Below are 21,282 nucleotides of genomic sequence, written 5' to 3'. Positions count from 1 at the left end.
TAAAGCACAGAAGTCTCCCTGATCTGGTTTTTGAAAGAGAAACTAAGCAAATGTAAAGATCACAATATATTGCCCCAAAGAACTAAAAATGCAGCACCTTCGTTCTGCCTCTAATTGGAATGCGATGGTCTGATAAGCATAATCATAACATATTTTTCTTTATCAGTATTTTCAATATGTAAGAATGTACCTTGTTTTATGTTTAAAGAGCTGACCTTCCTTTTCAGAAACAGCAGCATCTTATTTTGCTGATAATCTCCTTCATTAATGAAAATCAGAGGCAGATTGGGCTATTTTGTGCATAATTAATTTTCTCGGCGAGAAGATTTAGGAATGTAATTTTTCTCAATTGTGCCAATCATGCATATATGAGACAAACAAATAAATTAAACTTAAGCTATTCATGGTCCCTGCGTAAAAGGTTGCGTCAAGGGCAGAGATAAGAGCTACGTCAGATTTGTGGGACAGCATAGCGCACCCTCATCTGAAGTCCATGCAGACACACAGAAAATCATGAAATAATCCTTCTTTTTAAAGGAAAAATATTAACCACCGGTAGTTTTTGGTTCTTGTGTCATTAAGAAGGTAGGACTAACAGCCCTGTCACCCCTTGGTTCTGGATTTCATTTACTAGCAATTTAATTGATGTAAAAATAAGTAGAGTAGTGCAGTCATTTAAAGGTTCTGTTATGGGATCTTTACCTGAATGAATGTTTTCTCCTGCTGATCTTTACACAGTGGGCTGGGTTAATAGCTGTATGTTCTTTTTTACTGAAAGATGTTCAGCATGCAAGACTGGGGGAGCGATTTCACCATTACTGTCCTCACGATACAGTTTGGGGCCATAGCTGTGTTTGGAAGCTGATTTCAAATATAGGCACAGGGGTTTCCATTTTTAGTATCAGGCAGAGTACAAGCTGAGCAAACCCTGAATGTCAGCATGCACGAGTATAACTGGGAATCTCCAACAGTGACTAATGCACCAGAACTGCTTGGATTTATGGAAGAACTGTCTAAACACTCTATGTATGCTCCTGATAGGCTCTTTTCTGATTTTCCAAAAGCTGTCTCCCCTATGGTCTCTGCTGCTGCTGCCCGCTAGAGTGAAGGAAAAACACTGAGTTTCAACATTGGCAGGTTGGAGACAAACCTAGACATTTTCACCTCATTCGTAAGCAATTAAAAATGTGCATAAAATTCCTGAGTGGACCTTCATATGTCTTCAGATGTGCTCCCTGCACCTTCTGTAAATGGTTTTCATAAAAATGAAGAATTGATTACCTTTTACCCTGAGTGCAGGAATATATAGACCTGAACATAATTAAATTATTAAAATCTGTTTAGTCAGATTTGTTTAAAATGATCCTTTGTGAGCTACCTGGGGTGAAATCTTGGCCCGATTGAAGTTAATAGGAGTTTTCTGATTGACTTAATTGGGGCCAGGATTACACACACACACACACACACACTGTATTGATAATTGTCTCATCTCCTGTGATGTCATTTGTTCTTCTACTGGTGGTTTAGTCCCCCTTACTGTGACTGCAACATGGATCTATGCAATACTAACTCCAGATCTCAGTCCTTTGCATAGGAAGGGTTTAAATCCAAACCAAACTCTGAGACCTTTTCAGAGTAACCCCATAGCTCTGCATACACGCATAGATCTTCTTGAGAATTATCATATTCTTGTAAGAGCAGCATCATGAGACTAGGTAGGCTACTTGAGCCAATATTTATAAAATTTACACAAAAGTTTGGAAATGTTCACTTCAGAATGTCAAAGGCTCTTCTCATTAGCTGATAGTTAACTTCTGAATTTAGAATATCAAACTGTGCACTAAAATGTGCAACATTTTCTTGGTCAGAAAAACGCATTGCACTTTTGCCTGCAGAGTCAAATGAAGACTCCACACACTGTTCACGAAACAACAGGACCTTTACAATATATATAACTTGAATTACTTTTAGCAACTAGTGTGTTGATCAGATTTTAGGTTTTGATTTCTGCAATCTTTTTATGGTCCTTCGCAACAGTGATGTGACAAGCCACTAGCAGCCACAGTGCACTGCAGTATTGAGGTTTAGTGTCTCTGCCACCCAAACAAAAGAAACCCCACAAACATGGAATGAAATTCCTTAACAATATTACTTTTCTGAAGTGCCGCAGAGTAACAAAGAAGAATGGTGACATCAAATAATTTCGTCTTAAAATTAAGCATCTTTTTAAAAAAATCCCTTTTATTGATAAAATCCGAGCAGAACCCCTTTATACTTCTGCCCTGTCCCGTCTTTGTTTTTTCTTCTTTAAATTCTGATTAAATGTCACTACTGCATGTCTGTGCCACACATTTGCATTAAACGTGATTTGGCAACAACAGACTTCCTCCCACCTCCACTGAAGTGAATGGAAAAACTCCCATGGACTCAAATCAGAGCAGGATCAGAGCAAGTGTCTTCCTTTGGCACCTGTACCAAAAATCAATTTAGATTTATATGGAAAAAAATAGCTACTGTACAATGCTGTTGGTTTGCAGCTGCAAAGCCGAACAGCCAGACAATTATTAGATACCCCATCCAAAGTCAGAGGGGAAGGCTGGTCCCAGAGTAAAGGTGATAGCTTAGGAATTAGACCTGGGGTAAATTCCCTGCTTCATCAGACATGTGTGACCTCGGGAAGTCACTGAAACTCTCTGTGCCTCAGTTCCTTGAGTATAATGACAGATTCCCAAGAAGTGCACTAAATTGTAGGAGATCATACTCATGCATACGCAAACGTTTCATGCAAGAACACCCCTTTCATGGATCCATCACTGATGAAAATGAAGCTTGTATTCTAGACCAATTTTTATTTTTTGCATATCATCATCTGACTGGGATCAGTAGTAATAATACACAGGACTTTTCATCTTCAAACATTAACTAATAAACCCTCCCAACACTCTTGTGAGAGACAGCAAGACAGGTTGTCTTCCCGTTAGAGAAGGGGAAATAGAGGCAGACTTGGGGATGACAGAAGAGTCAGTATCAGAACCAGGAGTGAAACTCAGAACTTCTTAGCTAAGATCTCTAGGTCTTGTGTGTCCCTCTGCTGGATTCCTTATTCTATTTGAAATCAAACAGGTAGGACCCACTTGAAAGTAGTTTTTCTTTTAATTTTAACAAGTCAGCTCTTTATGTTATAGGAAAGAGAGGATGTTTTGCAGAAGTGGAATAATGGAACAAAATCAATCACATTTATTTATTTACGGTCAGTATTAGCAAAATTGTCCTGTTGCAAAACTCCAATGAAGTGAAAATCAGTACTGTTCTAGTTCACTGGCTTTCAAATTGTCTGATGCCATGAACCCCTTCTCTAATTGTTGAAAACATCATGGACCCCCAGTGCATTTACACTTGTACCAGGGAAAGTCCAGGCACCGTGTGATCTTCCTAAAAGCCCTTTTTGGACACAGTTTGACAACGCCTGTTCTAGCTGGCACTATTTTAGGGCTTATCTACATGGGGAAATTGTCTGGCAGAACTGTACTGCTATAATTATATCACTACAGTTATACTGGTATAACTACAGTGGTATTATTCTAACAGTATATTTTTGTTGGTGTCCCAGCGTATAAAGCTCTTATTGTTCAACAAAAGCACTCTTTCATGTTTTACTTTAGACAGTTACAGAAAACTAGCTAATCTCCTCCCTGTTCACATATTTTCTATTTGTCTCCAATCTTTATCTTCACTACAGGGTTAACTCAGGTGATTGGTTCCTAGGTCTGAACAGCTGGATTAGCCTAGCCCAGGTGTGAGCAGCCACACGGCAAAGCCTTACCTGAATTATTATATCCTTACTAGTGCTGTGCTCATCTGTGTCACTAAGACTTCTGGGGGCATGTCCCATGGTTCTTTACCCTGTAGCAAACTGAGCCACTCTGTGATGCTTTCCCAGTGACTCGTGGGAGCATTTGTCTGTCTTGGGCACAAGGAGGGAATTGTGGGGAGATACTTGGAGGACTGTCTGCACTTGAGTGGTTTGGTCTGTGTCCTTATTGCAAAGTGGGCAGATTTCCATCCCAAGTAAAAGCCCCATTTGGATTTTAGCCTATGGCCCCAGCCAAGCCAGCTATCCTGGGTTTAAAGCACCACTAAACTTGGATGAGATGTTTTTGTGGGTGGATGGGCGAAGGTTAGGGGTAACGCTCATGGAAGTGCTTAAGATAACTCTGCAATTACCATATTTTACCATACTTTAACTTATAACAGTTTCCAGGTACCGACAGGACTGCCTTTAACTCTTACTTCCATGGGTAATTTACAGCAAATATTGTGGTCAATAGCATGCTGTAAGGCAGTCATGCACTCAGGGTTTAAAAAAAATTAGTGGTTTTGTTTATCAGGCAATCAACATGCCCTGTAGCTTGTGCACAAAAAATAAAAGCTTACGAAAAAGAAATTTCTGAAAAAGTAGAATTCTGTGGGCTTCTGTCTTAAAAAACACCAAAGATAGCTCTTGCATAAGAGTTGATCTTACACTGCTAATATCACTCACTGACATCTGCAGCACTTAAACCCCAACTGCTTACACTCTTGATAATTAAAATAGACATTGCCAAGTGGCTAAGGGGTGAGCTTCTTACTGTAACAGAGTTAAAGGTTTTATTACTCCTCTGCTCAAGTCTATAGAAGCATGAGTTTGTTTTGGCAAACAGCCAATATTTTCCATAGAAAAGAAAATTGCCTCAATTGACAGGGAAATTCTTCTTTCCCCTGTAGCATACACTTTCAATTTTATTTCCATAGATGCGAAGTACATGTTTTGTACATCTTATTCCAGTATACATGTTTTCATAATTTTGCATTGGGAAGTGTATGTTTGGGGGGATAAGGAAAGAGGAAAGGAAAGGCTTCATGGTTCAAAATTTTGGTCTGATCCCTACGTTTTAAATTTGATTTGATTCGGTCAGGTATGTCAACATTACTCCAAGACTCCATTGGGCTTCCACTCATCTCTTCATTCTACATAATCAACTTTCCTCCTTATAGGTCTGTCTTCATCAAAGGGTGACTTGTACAGCTCTAACCCCATTTTTGGGAGGACAAACTAACCAGTGTCATGCTGTATTTCAGAGATGGGCCTGGTCCAAATGCCTCTAATGCTGATCAAAGTGTCAATCTGAACTTTGTGACTTGGGTCCACCTCTACCACAAACCTTGCACTGAGAATGAGAGCTTGTGAAAGCTCATCCTCCCTTGAAAATGAAAATATCATGTGCGTTCCCAAATGTGAATGGCTTTTGTGACAGTCGTTCTCACTTTACACTGCCTTGGTTTTTGTTCAAATAATTAAAAGAGAATTATTTTATGAATTGTATTTTTTTGAAGCAGGGCACATACAAAACTCCCATATGCTTTTGTTTGTAACTTGTATCACCAGCATAGTGTTCAGAAAAACGAGGTCCCCTGTATGTCAGTAAATAAATAAATAACTTAGAGACACTTTAGAAAACAGTTTTGAGACTCTGCCATCGAATTAAAATTTAATTACATTAATAATCTGTTTACTTTCCTAGCTCCATTGAATTCCTTAGGTAATTTGCCCACTGTATTATTTCAGATGTGTTGAAAGCATTTTTTGTTATAAAAGTTCTTTTGGTTTTTAGAAAAATACAGAATAAAATAAAATTTTAAAAAAGGCCTCTGCCGAAGCAGATCTCAGGAAATTCTTAGAGACATGCTCTCAAGTCTACATTCTTCCTATTGTACAAAGGAGTTTTAAATGTGATAGATAGAATATGGTGGTGGCTTTGCAAGACTTGGAAAAGATTGGAGCAAGTCTCGTAGGTACTAACTGATTCCCAGTACTATTTTAAAATGCAAAGCTTCACTCAGGGATCTTTGCCATGTGTTGTTTACAAGGAATGTATAAGGTACCTACTGTGAATCCAGAAGAAGTAGATGCAAGTCATTCTGGGCAATTTATGAGATACATTAACTACTGCATTTGTTTGCTGAATATTCTTGTTACAGTCAGTCTAGCAAGCTGTAATTGTTTTTTGGAAAACAAAAGATTACTCTATAATGCAGTACAGTAGCTTCATTGAATTATTGAAGTTATAGTTAGAAAAGATCTATCAGGTCATCTAGTCATTGCTTTTTATGCGTCATTGTAAATATGCTCAAATTTATAGTCACCTGCTGTACATGAAAGAGCATTTTTCCTAGGAAAAATGTATGATTTCTTTACCATTTTAGACTATGTATGTCTTCTTCCACATGTTACTACTATCTGATTTTTCTTTTCCTTCAGTCTCACCCACTGTACAGATTGATAAATCATTTGACATACTTTTTGGAAAACAAGTCTTGTTTTGTTACAAATATTCCCATATATGTGCACTTTGACCCATGATCTATTTCATATAGGTATATGAACTTCTGAATTAAAACATGAAAACACAGTGCTATGTATCTAAAATTGGGGCTTGACTGAAAGACTAAATTGGTTCACTTAATACACCTAAATGGTTGGACAATTATTTCTCAACCTTTGAAACTCTTCTCAACTCTTCAAAATCTCATTTTTGTTTTTTATCTAGGTAACATCTTGGTACAGGAAAGATATCAGTGATTATCTACATAAGCAAAATCTAGGCTCATCTTTAACAGAAAATGAAGAGCTACTTCATGAGCACAAGGAAATGGAATTCAAAGCTAAGGTAAGAAATATGAAAATATTAAAGGAAAAAACTAACATTTATATTTTTATATATATATACACACACACACATAGAGTATATGTGTACAGTTTATATGTTTGTGTATATGAGAAAGAAAAGTTTTATTTTAAATATAGCTAGTATTACACACACAATGTTCTTGGTACCGTTTTTCTCACCATAGCTTTTTCCTATATTCATGATAATATAAAGCAATTGTACATTTTGTTTATCTACCACCCTTCAATATAGTTGCCAAATAAATAGATGTGTCATTTAGAAATAAAAACAACATTGCAAGGGCTTAAGGGAATTAGTTAAACAATTTGGGAGAGTTTTGATAATGGTAAAAATAGGTGGCCAGTCACTATTACTGTAATGCTTTGTCACTGAAATCTGCAGATCACTTGGCAACAAAGTGGGTATAACATAGGTTTCAACAAGAATTTGTAGCAATATGTTTGAAATAACATGATGGGACAATTTTATTCCTCTGTTGCATAAATGATGAGGGTAGGGTTAAAGATTATGTTGATATGAAAAAGAAATGTGTAGAAATGTAAAGAAAGAACGCATAAATATTAGAACTCTCTTGCAGTTACTTAATTTTGATGTAAATGTAATAGTTCTCTAAAGTGTTGGTACAATATAGTGAAAATTGCTCAGTGTGCCATTTTAGACTGGTTGCATTCAGAGAACTTGTCTCATGGGGCAGGCCTGTTTTGTGCTCAAGACCTTTGTTCCTATAAAAATGTAAGTCTTTGAAAGGTGACTGAACTTAGGATCATAGAATATTAGGGTTGAAAGAGACCTCGGGAGGTCATCTAGTCCAATCCCCTGCTCAAAGCAGGACCAATACCAATTAAATCATCCCAGCCAGAGCGTTGTGAAGTTGGGCCTTAAAAACTTCTAAGGATGGAGATTCCACCACCTCCCTAGGTAACCCATTCCAATGCTTCACCACCCTGCTAGTGAAATAGTGTGTCCTAATAGACTATTTAGACTGTTCTCAGTGGTCGCAGATGACAGAACAAGGAGTAATGGTCTCAAGTTGCAGTGGGGGAGGTTTAGGTTGGATATTAGCAAAAACTTTTTCACTAGGAGGGTGGTGAAACACTGGAATGAGTTACCTAGGGAGGTGGTGGAATCTCCTTCCTTAGAGGTTTTTAAGGTTAGGCTTGACAAAGCCCTGGCTGGGATGATTTAGTTGGGGATTGGTCCTGCTTTGAGCAGGGGGTTGGACTAGATGACCTCCTGAGGTCCCTTCCAACCCTGATATTCTATGATTCTAATATCCAACCTAGACCTCCCACAATTCAACTTGAGACCACTTCTTCTTGTTCTGTCATCTGCCACCACTGAGAACAGCTGATCTCCATCCTCTTTGGAACTCCCCTTCACATAGATGAAGGCTGCTATCAAATCTCCCCCTCACTCTTCTCTTCTGCAGACTAAATAACCCCATTTCCCTCAGCCTCTCCTCATAAGTCATGTGCCCCAGCCCCCTAATAATTTTTGTTGTCCTCCGCTAGACTCTCTCCAATTTGTCCACATCCTTTCTGTAGTGGGGAGACCAAAACTGGACGCAATACTCCAGGTGTGGCCTCACCAGTGCTGAATAGAGGGGAATAATCACTTCCCTCAATCTGCTGGCAATGCTCCTACTAATACAGCCCAATATGCTGTTGGCATTGGCAGCGAGGGCACGCTGCTGACTCATATCCAGCTTCTCATCCACTGTAATCCCCAGGTCCTTTTCTGCAGAACTGTTGCTTAGTCAGTCAGTCCCCAGCCTGTAGTGGTGCATGGGATACTTCCTTCCTAAGTGCAGGACTCCGCACTTGTCCTTGTTGAACCTCATCAGATTTCTTTTGGCCCAATCCTCCAATTTCTCTAGGTCACTCTGGACCCTATCCCTACCCTCCAGCATATCTACCTCTTGCCCCAGCTTAGTGTCATTTGCAAACTTGCTGAGGGTGCAATCCATCCCATCATCCAGATCGTTAATAAAGATGTTGAACAAAACCAGCCCCAGGACCAACCCCTGGGGCACTCCGCTTGATACTGGCTGCCAACTAGACATAGAGTCGTTGATCACTTCCCACTGAGCCCGACAATCTAGCCAGCTTTCTATCCACCTTATAGTCCATTCATCCAATCCATACTTCTTTAATTTGCTGGCAAGAATCCTGTGGGAGACCGTATCAAAAGCTTTGCTAAAGTCAAGATATATCACATGCACCACTTTCCCCGTATCCACAGAGCCAGTTATCTCATCATAGAAGGCAATCAGGTTGGTCAGGCATGACTTGCCCTTGGTGAATCCATGTTGACTGTTCCTGATCACCTTCCTCTCCTCCAAGTGGTTCAAAATGGATTCCTTGAGGACATGCTCCATGATTTTGCTGGGGACTGAAGTGAGGCTGACTGGTCTGTAGTTCCCCAGATTCTCTTTCTTCCCTTTTAAAAATATGGGTACTATATTTGCCTTTTTCCAATTGTCCAGGACCTCCCCCGATCGCCATGAGTTTTCAAAGATAATGGGCAATGGTTTGTCTCCCCCATTCAGTAAGGGTCCCACACTTTCCCTGACCTCGTTCTTGTTACTAACATATCTGTAGAAACCCTTCTTGTTACCCTTCACATCCCTTGCTAGCTACAACTCCAGTTGTGACTTGGCCTTCCCCTGCATGCTCTAGCAATATTTTTATACTCCTCCCTAGTCATCTGTTCAAATTTCCACTTCTTGTAAGCTTCCTTTTTGAGTTTAAGCTCACAGAAGATTTCACTGTTAGGCCAAGCTGGTTGCCTGACATATTTGCTATTCTTTCTGCACATCGGGATGGTTTGTTCCTGCACCCTCAATAAGGCTTCTTTAAAATACAGCCAGCTCTCTGGACTCCTTTCCCCCTCATATTAGCCTCCCAGGGGATCCTGCCCATCAGTTCCCTAAGGGAGTCAAAGTCAGCTTTTCTGAGGTCCAGGGTCCGTATTTTGCTACTCTCCTTTTTTCCTTTTATGAGGATCCTGAACTCAACCATTTCATGGTCACTGCTGCCTAGGTTGCCAACCACTTCTACTTCCCCTACCAATTCTTCCCTGTTTGTAAGCAGCAGGTCAATAGGAGCATGGCCCCTAGTTGGTTCCTCCAGCACTTGTACCAGGAAGTTGTCCTCAACACTCTCCAAAAACTTTCTGGATTCTCTGTGCACTACTATATTGCTCTCCCAGCAGATGTCAGGGTGATTGAAGACTGACCAGGTTTCTGAATGGCTGGAGTTATATCTTCTTTAAGCTTGATGGTTAATAGACCATCAATTTGTTTCCATAATTTGTAGTTAACTGCTTCAGTGCTACTAGGTAAGCAGGGAAAAATGCACTCCTAATGCCATCCCAAGTGCCTCATATATCCTATTTGAAGTCACAGGTTTTTTGCCTAGAAAATGTTGGTTCTTAATGGCATATCACCACATTCTGCTGCAGGATGCACAGTGCTGTGAATACTAGGAGTGATGGGGTTAAACAATAATGATTGAGTCACAAGGCCTTTCCAAAGGAATATTATAACCTGCTGGGAGAAGTTGATGGTTTGGAGTGCCATCAAGGCTCACTAAACCCAGCTAGTCATTAATGCCCGGGAAATTCACTGCACTGAAGTTGTTATTGCAATTTACTATATCAGTTGAAGAAATACCATAACCCATGTTTTAAAAAATAATAAAGTATGCATTTTCAGTCTGTACAGCAGTGGACCCTGATCCATGGCTGGGGCCTCAAGGAACTATCAGAATAAAATAATTTTATTTATTGCTTATCTAAATAACTGTTCCCCTATATATTAGCTAATCAGCTTGTTTGAATCATCCCACAGTATCCCATTCTTCATATAATGTTGTTTTAGAGTGTTGATTAGCATTGGAAGCTTTCCGTACAGAGTCATAACTTGGTGCAGCTTACCTTTATCCTTCTGTTATTGTTAGCAGCATGTTCTAGCTCAGGGAAATCAAGTTCACTGAGTAGATCTTGTGGAATATATGCCATGCTTCTGATGTGAAATGTAGACACAGAAGCTAGCTGCACACAGCAAATGTACTGCAGAAAGATGAGCTACAGGTCTGTGTATCTGTTACATTTTCATTGTACTAAGCTGATAATATTACAAGCAGTGGGAAAGAGAAATTTGACACTTTGCTACATTTTATTTCCAGCTTGAGTATTCAAATGAGTGTTTCTGTAAAATTTGTTAGAATGGTAGAGGCTCATAGTAAATGTCATCACTAGACATACTGGTGTTTTGCCTTGATGGCAGAAGCACACTGAAACATAAGCTGATACCAAGTTCAGAGATGCTCCCAGTTCAGACTAAGTAATATCAGCAGAAAGATATTCAGTAGCCCAATTTCTTCTACAGCACCTCCCTGTTGGTGACTCCACAGTGGAACATGTCCTTGCATCTGTAAGTTCCCAGTCCCTAGTCTTCTGTGAAATCTTCCATCTGATATAAGGTTATCATCTCTTGTCTCCAAACTGCAGTGATGTCCCTTTAATGATGTAGCAGCCTCATTTCTGTATCTCAGGATCCACTAGTCACACCATAACTCAGTTTGATGAAAGCCAGCTCCAATGGACTTCTCAAAAACAATTTTTTCTCTCTCTCTCTCTGTCAGGAAAGTTTCTGAAACGTGCTCCTGCCCTCCCCTTTCATCTCTCTTTCCCACATATATATGAATCTGTATAGGGTGACCATGCATCCCGTTTTGGCCGGGACAGTCCCTTTTTTAAGCCCTGTTCCAGCCATCCCGACTTTTTTGGCAAAAGAGGGCATTTGTCCCATTTGCTGTTGCCAACCGATCAAGTTGGCAAGAGCAAATGGGACAAATGTCCACTTTTGGAGAAGAAAAAAAAAAAGCGTGGTGTGGTGTGGAGGAACGTGCAGGGGGGAAAGTGGAGATGTCAGCCCCGTGCAGTGGGGAGGCTGGGTTGAAGGAGGGGCAGGCAGGGTTCCAGCGACAGCCTCAAGTGGGGGGCTGGCAGGGTTCAAGTGACCAGTGACAGTCAGGGAGGGGGCAGGGCGGGGAAATATGGTTACCCTAAATATGAGCCTTTTTACCACCTTTTAAACCCTTATTTAAATGTCCCCGAAGAGCTATTGCCTCAACCTTGAATTGCAGGATTTTGAATCTGCAATATTTTGCAGCTTTTAGGACAGCCTCCAAAATCTGATGCTCTCCCTGGATGAGATCACCACATTTTAAATTTCTGCACTGTACATGCAATTCTGTTCTGATTACGTTTGTTACTGGAGAAAGCTTTCTTCATGCTAAATCACATTTTGGTGGTCATTACATTGTAGCAGTTCCAGATGTACGTCTGATCATCATTTCTGGTATAGTTCACAGCAAATGCTGTGCTAGGTTCCATCATCATTACAGTTCGGGCTCTTCTGCCTGGTTTGCCAGCTGTTACACTCGCAGATTCAGGGTATTGCCTCATCAAGTATCCTTTATTAGTACTTTTACAAATTTAAAATATGTATGTTTATAAAACGTCTCTATGAAAGTGTTACAGGAAGCTCAAATCTCTGCAGAAAAACATGTCTTACTTCCCGGAACTTAGCTAGAAGCAAAATTACATATATTCATAGATTTTTAGACCAGAAAGGATCATTCTGATCCTCTAGTCTGCTGACATGCTGCATAGTACATACTAAAGAATTTCACCAAGTAATTCCTGCATCAGTCCCTTATCTCGTGGTTGAGCTACAGTTTATTTCTCAAAAAGATACTCAATCTTGATTTTAAAATGTCAAGCAATGGAGAGTCCATCATATCTTTGAGTTATTGTAATGGCTAATTACCATCAGCGTTCCCCTTACATTTTTTTGCCCTATTTCTTGTCTGAGTTTGTTCAGCTTCATCTTCCAGCCCATTAGATCTTGGTGATGCCTTTTTCTACTAGACTGAGGAGCCCTCGACTGTCAGAAATTTCCCAGTGTGTGTCTTATACACCATGATCAAGATCCCTTTTACCCTGATGTTTGATAAGCTAGATAGACTTAGGAAACTCATTTGCTTTTTAAGGCAGCTTTTCCTTATTTCAAATAATTCTTGCCTCTCTTTTCTGAACCCTTTTCAATTTTTCAACATCTTTTTCAAAGTGTGAATGCCAGAACTGAACACGTTATTCCATTAATGGTATCACAAGTGCATAGACATAAATAATATCCATTATGACCCCTAAGTCCAGAGTCACTGCTTCACTGAATGCAGTCCTCCACCTTCTAAATGTGATCTACATTCTTTGTTCCTAGATGTATGAACTTGCAATTGGCTGTATTGAAATACATTTTATTCAAATGAGTTCAGCTTGCGCAGGGATCCAGATCAGTCTCTAATTGACCTGTCGTCATTTACCATTCCACTAATTTTTGTATCATCTGTGAACTTTATCAAGCAATTTTTTTGCATTTCCTTCCAAATCATTGATATAGATATTGAATAGCATTGAGCCAAAAAACAGAGTAATGGAAAAATAGAACACTAGAATTTCACACTGCTTTCTGTAGAACAAACATTTTTCTCTAAAAGAATTAAGTCTACATTCACACTGAAAGAACATTAATGTATATCAACACTTTCAAGTACTACAACTATCCAGCCTAATGCACTTTTGAGAGGATGGCAGTATACCTGAGGAGAACTATTTTGGAGCACAGCCTGCTACAAGATGCTCAAAGAGAGATTAGTTTGCTTTTTTGAACGGCAGAATTGAACCTTGTATTGTTGTAAATTCCAGCTGGGAGCACGTGCTTAGAAACTATATTAAAAATGTGCTATCTTTGCTGGGCACCTTGTATTTTGGAGTTACCTGGGTTGTTTTCAAACTGATAAAATTATTGCTACGTGCAATTCTTTTCCTAGTCTCTGACCAGTCTGTTGCTTGAACTGAACATTTATTATGTATCATGACTGCTTTACCAGTGATACGTAATGAAATTGTAAAACACCCATAGAAAGTATTGCTTTCGTAAATCAAGCTCACATTGTCTGGGATGATAACTAGATGAACCAAGAAAGCTATAAAATACTATATAAGACTAAGGCACTGCTGCATATCATCTAATTTAAACAAAAAGATGATTTCTGAAGCTGAAAAATCTCAAAGCAGAAATTATCTAAGTCTCCAAATAGTAAAACAACTATATTAATTTTTCAAAATTCTTCTACTTTCTTTTAATGAACAGTTTGTTTTATGTGTCTGATTCTTTAATGTTCTACACAGTTAAAAGCTGGCACCAGTTTTTGCAGCACATAAACTGGAAGCAGTCTCATTACTAATATGAAAAAAAATAAAATTGAATTTTTCTGGAATCATTATAACTATAGTTAGAATTACTTCCCCCTCTGGAACTCTCTTTAGTGTCCAACTTGTGTTCTAATTAAAAAATGGTCAATGTTCTGCATTAACTTCAGAATGTAGTTTCTATCACCACAGAAGTCAGTGTATGAACTGTCATAAATGCCAGTTCCTGTCAGATAATATGGGGAAGGTGCGGGAAGATCCTTTCAGTTCATGTTGGAGAAATACTGTAAGGGGGACGTTACATCAGACCCAGATAAGTGTACTTTCTGTAGCTTTGTGGTTAACTGGAGAATGTCTGAATAGTCCTTTAAAAGGCACCAATAACTTAGTCTGTCTTAGTTACCTTCCTGTAAAAATCATAGCATTCCATCAACTCAAGAGTAAAATGTGCTCCCTGCATCCTTCCATACAGCAGGTCTTTGTCCAGCTAGCTGGAAGAAAAGGAGCATTGCCCCTTTAAAGGGTCCCCTACAGTGGGTGGGGAAGAGAGAAGTATGCATGGGCTATCTAATAAGTATTTGCAGGATTGGGCTCTTTACAAGTATGTGATGTTGTGTGGGCCTACAGAGAAGATAATGGTACTTATTGAAAATAAGCACATCAGTACTTCTCCTTTGGCTCTAGTGGTAGAGACCTTAGTTCTTGGAAGGGTTTTCAGTCCCTCAGCTCCCCAGCTATGCAAGTATGATTTATATGTAGTAGTACTATGCGTAGGCCATCCTGGAGCACTGCAAGAGTGGTGTAGAGTTCATTTGCTCTTAAAAAACTCTCTGACGCACCTTAGCATAGTTGTATTTAGATTATATTTACAGGCCCAAAGAGGTTGACAAGACTCTGTCACTGTCTGTGACAAACCAGGATACAATCCAGACTAATGAGTAGCTGGGTCACCCCTGCCCTGTATCCTGGGGTGCCCTTTAGAATGCTCTGCTGCTGTAGCCTCCAGCCTGGGCTGCTCCCAGGCAGCCACCAGCATGTAAGTCACTCCCAGCTATGTCTCTCTGGGTGTTGCAGCCTATCAGCCATGCTCTGGCTCTTACCAGCTTTGGTTATACTGCAGGATGATCACCAATATTACCAACACACCCCAGAAACATACGTCTTGTACTGCCCAGCCCTCTCCTAGACTGTACAAATATACTGAGGCCATTATTCCTTTAAGGGAATAAGATGCACACAACTTGTTATACCAAATGGAGTTACTCAGACACTTCAGCGTGAACACACTGGATTAGATAAAGCAATAAATGAAGTTTATTAACTGCAAAGAGAGAGATTTTAAGTGAGTACAAGTAATGAGTCATAAAAGTAAAAAATGGTTACAAGAAAAATAAAGGTAAAATGGTTACTAGTGCCTAACTTAACAAACTACATTAAATTCAAAGCAAAAAGCTTTCTCACCACATGCTTTCAACAGACTTACACTGACCAAACTCTTTTTAGGTCAGGACACCTCCCCCAGAGCATCCAACAGCTGCTGCCTTTGTTTCCTCAGGTGCAGTGAATGTAATGGGCAGGAAAAGGGAGCGAGAGGGGTTCCTGGGAGTGTTTGTCTCTCCTTTTTAGTTTCAGTCCTCCCTCTTGAAAAGCATTTCCAGCTAAGATCCAGGGGACCAAGAGTCCATGTGGAAGGATATTCCCTGCTGAATTTTTTAACCTGTTTGAACTTTCTTTGCCTTCCCTTCTTGCTTGATGATTCTGTTCACTGCTTAAATGCAAATTAAGGCAAGCACACCGTCCTTTGTTTAGGACAGACCTATTTGCCAACTTCTGTTTGGGCAGGACCAGAGGTGCAAGTAAAATCCATGTCTTACCGGTAGGTGCGGGAGCCACCAGCTAAGGGGGGGCACATGACCTTCCCACGTGACTCCTCACCCCCAAGCCCGGGGCTCCCACGCTCTCCCTGTCCCCTCCCCAAATCCATCCCATGTTACCTGGAGGGGTGGGGAGGCTCTGTCCTCCTCCTGCTGTGCCAAAGACACAGCTGGGGGGGGGGGGCAGGCCGGGGGCAGTACAGCTGCCAGAGGAGCTGCTGTGGTAGACAGATGGAGACGCAGAGAGGTGGTTTTATTATGCCGATGGGAGAACATCTTCGCCAGACACGCTGCAGCGGCGCAGCTGCATCGGAACAGCTGCAGCTCTGTACGTATAGACATGGCGTTAGGGATTTTTATATTTTCCTTCAGCTGAAGCAGTAGGTGTATCTACTTACTTCAGGCAATTACGTGAGATGGTTTTGAAAACCCACAGCATTTTGTGAAGAAAAAGTTTGAGGCTTTTATCTTAAAAAAACAAAATAATTTCACGTTCTTGTCTATCAGCTCTAATCCTCTTAAAAGAACAAAATCAATCAAGGGATCCAGAAGGAGCTCAATTTCCTTTCCAAATGGAAGAGTGAAAGCTACAGTTTAAAAGGCTACTACTGTGAGAAGAAAAATGAGAATAATGGCATGACCTGTGGGGAGACACTGTGCACAGGTATATACAGTGCCATGTGTCTTTAATGGGTCAGAGATATTCACATATCTCTGTCAAACTGAAAAGTCAAGATAATGGCAAGCTTTGTGTTCTTTCTGGTGGTGACAAGTAACAGAAATATTTTATTGCCAAGTGACAGACTTTTATAGCGTTAACACTTAGAAGGCTGAAGAACAGACAGAACTGACCAGGATTTTCTCCACTGAGTTTCCATGCCCTTGATACACTTTTCCTTATAAAAAGAAAATTATAAAATTGCATACTAAAAATAGCATATAAATGCTTCAGAAACTCACTGTAGGGACTGTAAAGAAAACGCAGTGAATTTTTAGTTGAGATCTGTACTGCTGCCTGTAGTGACTCAAGACCATGAGTACCAACCTCAGGGCAGACTGTTAGGAACCAGGGTACAAACCCCAAATGAGCTGTGAGTGCTATACTTAGATTTCACCAACCAAATATCAAGTGTAAACTCCTCAGGCACTATAACAGCCTTAACGTGGAGTCACAGACAGTCTCTTGGGTACTCTGATCTATCTCACCACCCAGGTGAGTGTGTCTTTGTGATAGATGATCCCTTACACCAAGAATCACAGCAGTCTTCAGGTTACTTCAAGTCCCAAAGGACCAGGCAGTTACCCCCAGTCAGTTGTACTTTAAACCTCACACCAAGGACAATGCTTGTAGCCAATCCTATAATAAACTATTTAAAGGAAACCAGAGAGTTATTTACAAGGTTAAAGCAGGTAAACATAGATACATACATGAATCACAGTCTTAAGTTTTGAAAGATAATATATGCTTCTATAGCAAGCTATATGTGTCCTTTAGGGCTAACCGAGGCTCAGCTGCTGGGGATCTCTTGCTTATACCTAGAAACACTTTGCCTCCCAGAGTCCAAGCCCAAGAGAGATAATTAGTTCTTTATTGTTTTATTTCCCCTCCTATCATGTGCTCTGAGCTGCAAGCTCAGCCGATAGGAGAAGTACACTTGCATGACTCATCTTCATTGGGAAGAAGGCAGAATAACAAAAGTCTTTTGTCCTCTTGTTGACAGTACATAGGGAAATTCCAGTTGCAACATTCCACAACAGTCTGTCTGGTATCAGTGGACCTTTCCTTTTGGGACAGGCATAACACCTGGATCACTTGATGATTACCTAGATTCATAGATATTAAGGTCAGAAGGGACCATTATGATTATCTAGTCTGACCTCCTGCACAATGCAGGCCACAGAATCTCACCCACACATTCCTGCGGTAAACCTCTCACCTATGTCTGAGCTATTGAAGTCCTCAAATCATGGTTTAAAGACTTCAAGGAGCAGAGAATCCTCCATCAAGTGACCCGTGCCCCATGCTACAGAGGAAGGCGAAAAACCTCCAGGGCCTTTTCCAATCTGCCCTGGAGGAAAATTCCTTCCCGACCCCAAACATGGTGATCAGCTGAACCCTGAGCATATGAGCAAGATTCACCAGCCAGATACCCAGGAAAGAATTCTCTGTAGTAACTCAGATCCCACCCCGTCTAACATTACCTGTTCTGTTCATTCCCCCCGGGGCACCTGGCATTGGCCACTGTCGGAAGACAGGATACTGGGCTAGATGGACCTTTGGTCTGACCCAGTATGGTCATTCTTCTTCTATGGAAGATCCTCCCTTCACTTTAAATAATGTCTCTCTTGTGTCCGGTGATTTACACACAATCAGAGGCTCACAATACAACTGCTCAAATATTACCTTACAATGTGGGGTGCATGTGTTGTTATAAGTGAGATTAATGCATACAGCAACTCACAAGCCTTCAGTAAAATCTAAGCACTAAACTCATTTTTATAATTCTAATACATATTTTAACAATACTAACACAGATATGAGCTAGACTGATTCCAGCCATATATTTGTCAATTTGTCATATATATTGTTCAGTTGAGAGATGGGGACCTTGGCATGAGCTGGAACCTGGTCGTCAGAAAATCATATAAGCTATCAAATGGATCTAGCTACATTTAATATCTTTAGAAAATGTCCAGGGATGTAATATGTATGGAATTGTTTTAAAAAGTTTAATTATTGCAATAAATTGCCATTTTCATTTTGACTGAAAGGTTAAAGCATAAACTGTTTTAGGTGTAAAAGAGGCACACGTTTAATGTGGTTCTTCAAATAAATCAACTGTTGCCTAAAAATCATCTAGAAGGTGAATATTGGGCAACCTACAATGAAGGCAAATGTATTAATGTTGTTCTAGTGAAAGCCAGTTACAGTGCAGTCATTTCACTGTAAGTGGAGTCATTTCCTTATAATCAGAGCCTCACTAGCTGGAGTTGTAACTTACCCTTCACAATGCACTGAAACCATTTAGAACATTCATTGCACCTCTCTGTAAGTAGAGTTTATCATATCTGAGCTAATCATAAGCAGAGTCCATGCTATTGCATTAGGAAAATATCATTTGTTCTTGCAAAAGTAATATTTTATTTTTATTTTGAGATCTAACTATTTCTTCCATTACAAAATCAGCAAAAACATCTGCTGCTGAACTTTCTTGGCACTTTACCCTTACTAATGCCACTAGGGCAGGCCCTGTTAACGGACCCTAGCTTCATAGGAATGTATTTCATTGTTGTTTTCTAAATTAATTCACACTATCTATTCCGATATCAGTATGTTGAAGTATAAATGAAAGGTCATGTAGGATCTCATCATAAAATGCAGTCAGTACCTGCAGTTGATGGGAGCTGGTGGAATTGAGTATCTCACAGGAGCGGCCCTATGGAGCAAATCCTGCAGCATTTATTCATACAAGTAGACCCATTAGAGTGCAATATATGTAAGGGTCTGTGCCCTCTATCCGCACAGGGACTGTGCCTTCTGTTTTGTAAAACAAAAACAATTCCTTTAAATAAAAAAGGAAATGTACAAAGAACAGTAAAATGTAGTCAGTCTTGAAATTCTCATTTTTGCCAAGCAGAAGTTAGAGATGAGGGACAAAGTCATGATTTTATGAAAGAAAAGTCTTACTTTAGAGAATATATTTCAGTGTTCCCTTAACTGGTAAAATATACATACTAAAGGTTATTGCTTCCTGTACAGAGCTTTTTTTAAAAAAAGCAAGTAACAGATTTTGCAATACAATTTTATATCAATCGCAGGCAAATTGAATGGATTGTTGTCTTTTGTCCCCAGATATTAATCCCTTTCTTTTTTGTCTGGGGACCTGAAAAGGTCCAATTCTAGGGTCCAAAGTTCTGCACTATTTGCATGGTATTTCTGAGAAGGGTGGGGGAATTGTGCAATTTTAAACAATTCCCTGGTGGCACATGTAAATGGAAAAGGGACATGAATAATCCAAAAACAGCCATATTGTCTAGGGTACAGAATGGGTGTATTTAAAAATAATGAGCTCAGTTTGCGCCAGGGATGCTTGTGTGTGGTCCTCCTATAGGGCAAAACTGGACACTAACAACTTAGGACCAGAATGTGCTCTGAGGGTTCTTGTATGGATGAGAGGACTGCCCTTTCGGCACGCTATCCCTTATAGCTCATGCTGTGGGGACAAGTTTGCAGGAGTGAGGAAACCTGGGAAGAGGGTGCATGTATGTTTCAGCAAAGCAGGAATCAGATTTTCTGTTAAGTGAGACATTCCCTCAGCTGGAAATTTTTGTCTGTTTCAGAACAAAATGAAAACAAACATTTCAAAATTTCCTGAAAAATGAAATTCTGGGGGAAATAATTCATTTGGAATTGATCAAAACATTTAATTCCAATTTTTGAAACAAAAAATAAAAATGTTCCATTCTGAAAATGTCTGAACAGAAGGTTTTGATATTATCTAATGCTGGGGGAGGGGCTTTTGTTCTAAATAAAATATCAAAAATCGACATGTTTCTGTCAGACATTTTGCTGTCAGCAAACTTGCATTTTCCAACAGCAAAATGTTCTGTTGGAAAATTTTCAACCAGTTGTAATGTACGTGCCTTGTCTTCCTCCCCACTTCAGAAAATAGCAACCATTCCGCTGTAAAACTAATACAACCTATGGTTGTATGAACTTTTCCAAGGGTCAGCTGCAGGCTGTGGAGGGGTGTTCTATGATTAGGTGGCACTGGTCCCCAGATTCTATGCAGAGATACAAGGTCACTCTGCAGATGACCCATGTCTTCAGCAGATTTCCTGAGATCTCAGGTTCTTGGGGCTGAGCTTTCTGATTCTTCTGTAGAGGAAGGGAAGACAACACTCACCCCAGTTGCAGAGTTTGTTGCACACACTGCAAGTTTCTTTTTACAAATACTCCTGTCCCCCACATGGGTTCTTCCACGTATAGGTATCATTTGGACTTTGGTTATATAAGAACATGGGAATTGACATACTGGATCAAGCAAGTCCAGTCCTGTCTCTGAGGCCATTACTATGGCTTCAGAGGAAGGTGCAAGAAACCCTAAAGTGGGTAGAAATGGGATAACCTATCCAGAGAGAAGTTTCTTTCTAATCCCCTCAGTTAGAGGCTGGTGAAGCATGAGAGCGCATATCTCTTACAAATGTTTTTTTTTCCCCTTCCAAATCCCTTGTAACTCTGTATCCATTTAAATGTGTGGTCTTTTTTTGAATCCCACTAAACTCTTGGTCTCAATAATATCGTGTGGCAGTGAGAACAACAAGCTAATTGTCCAAGTAAAAATATTCCATTTATCATTGAATGTCACCTTGTTCTTGTTTTATAAGAAAGTGTAAAT

The 21,282-nt window shown here is 40.0% G+C and overlaps 1 protein-coding gene across 8 annotated transcripts in view; it reads left to right on the top strand.

The window, feature by feature from the left end:
• The window catches only part of CCDC141 (coiled-coil domain containing 141), a 158,335-nt gene that overhangs the window by 51,487 nt on the left and 85,566 nt on the right, over positions 1 to 21,282 (top strand). For 7 of the 8 annotated variants that reach the window (XM_043524935.1, XM_037912984.2, XM_043524934.1 and 4 more), the window contains one exon: positions 6,588 to 6,707. In XM_043524935.1, the coding sequence (XP_043380870.1) occupies positions 6,588 to 6,707 (120 nt within the window). Of the gene's footprint in view, positions 1 to 6,587; positions 6,708 to 16,413; positions 16,548 to 21,282 lie in introns of those variants that run through there. The other variant, XM_043524936.1, reaches the window with a different exon arrangement.

The sequence above is a fragment of the Chelonia mydas genome, chromosome 11 (genome assembly GCF_015237465.2).
Source record: "Chelonia mydas isolate rCheMyd1 chromosome 11, rCheMyd1.pri.v2, whole genome shotgun sequence".
In the NCBI taxonomy this organism is placed as follows: Eukaryota; Metazoa; Chordata; order Testudines; family Cheloniidae; genus Chelonia; species Chelonia mydas.
The sequence above is the reverse complement of the archived record's forward strand: the minus strand, read 5'-3'. Positions and strand labels throughout refer to the sequence as shown.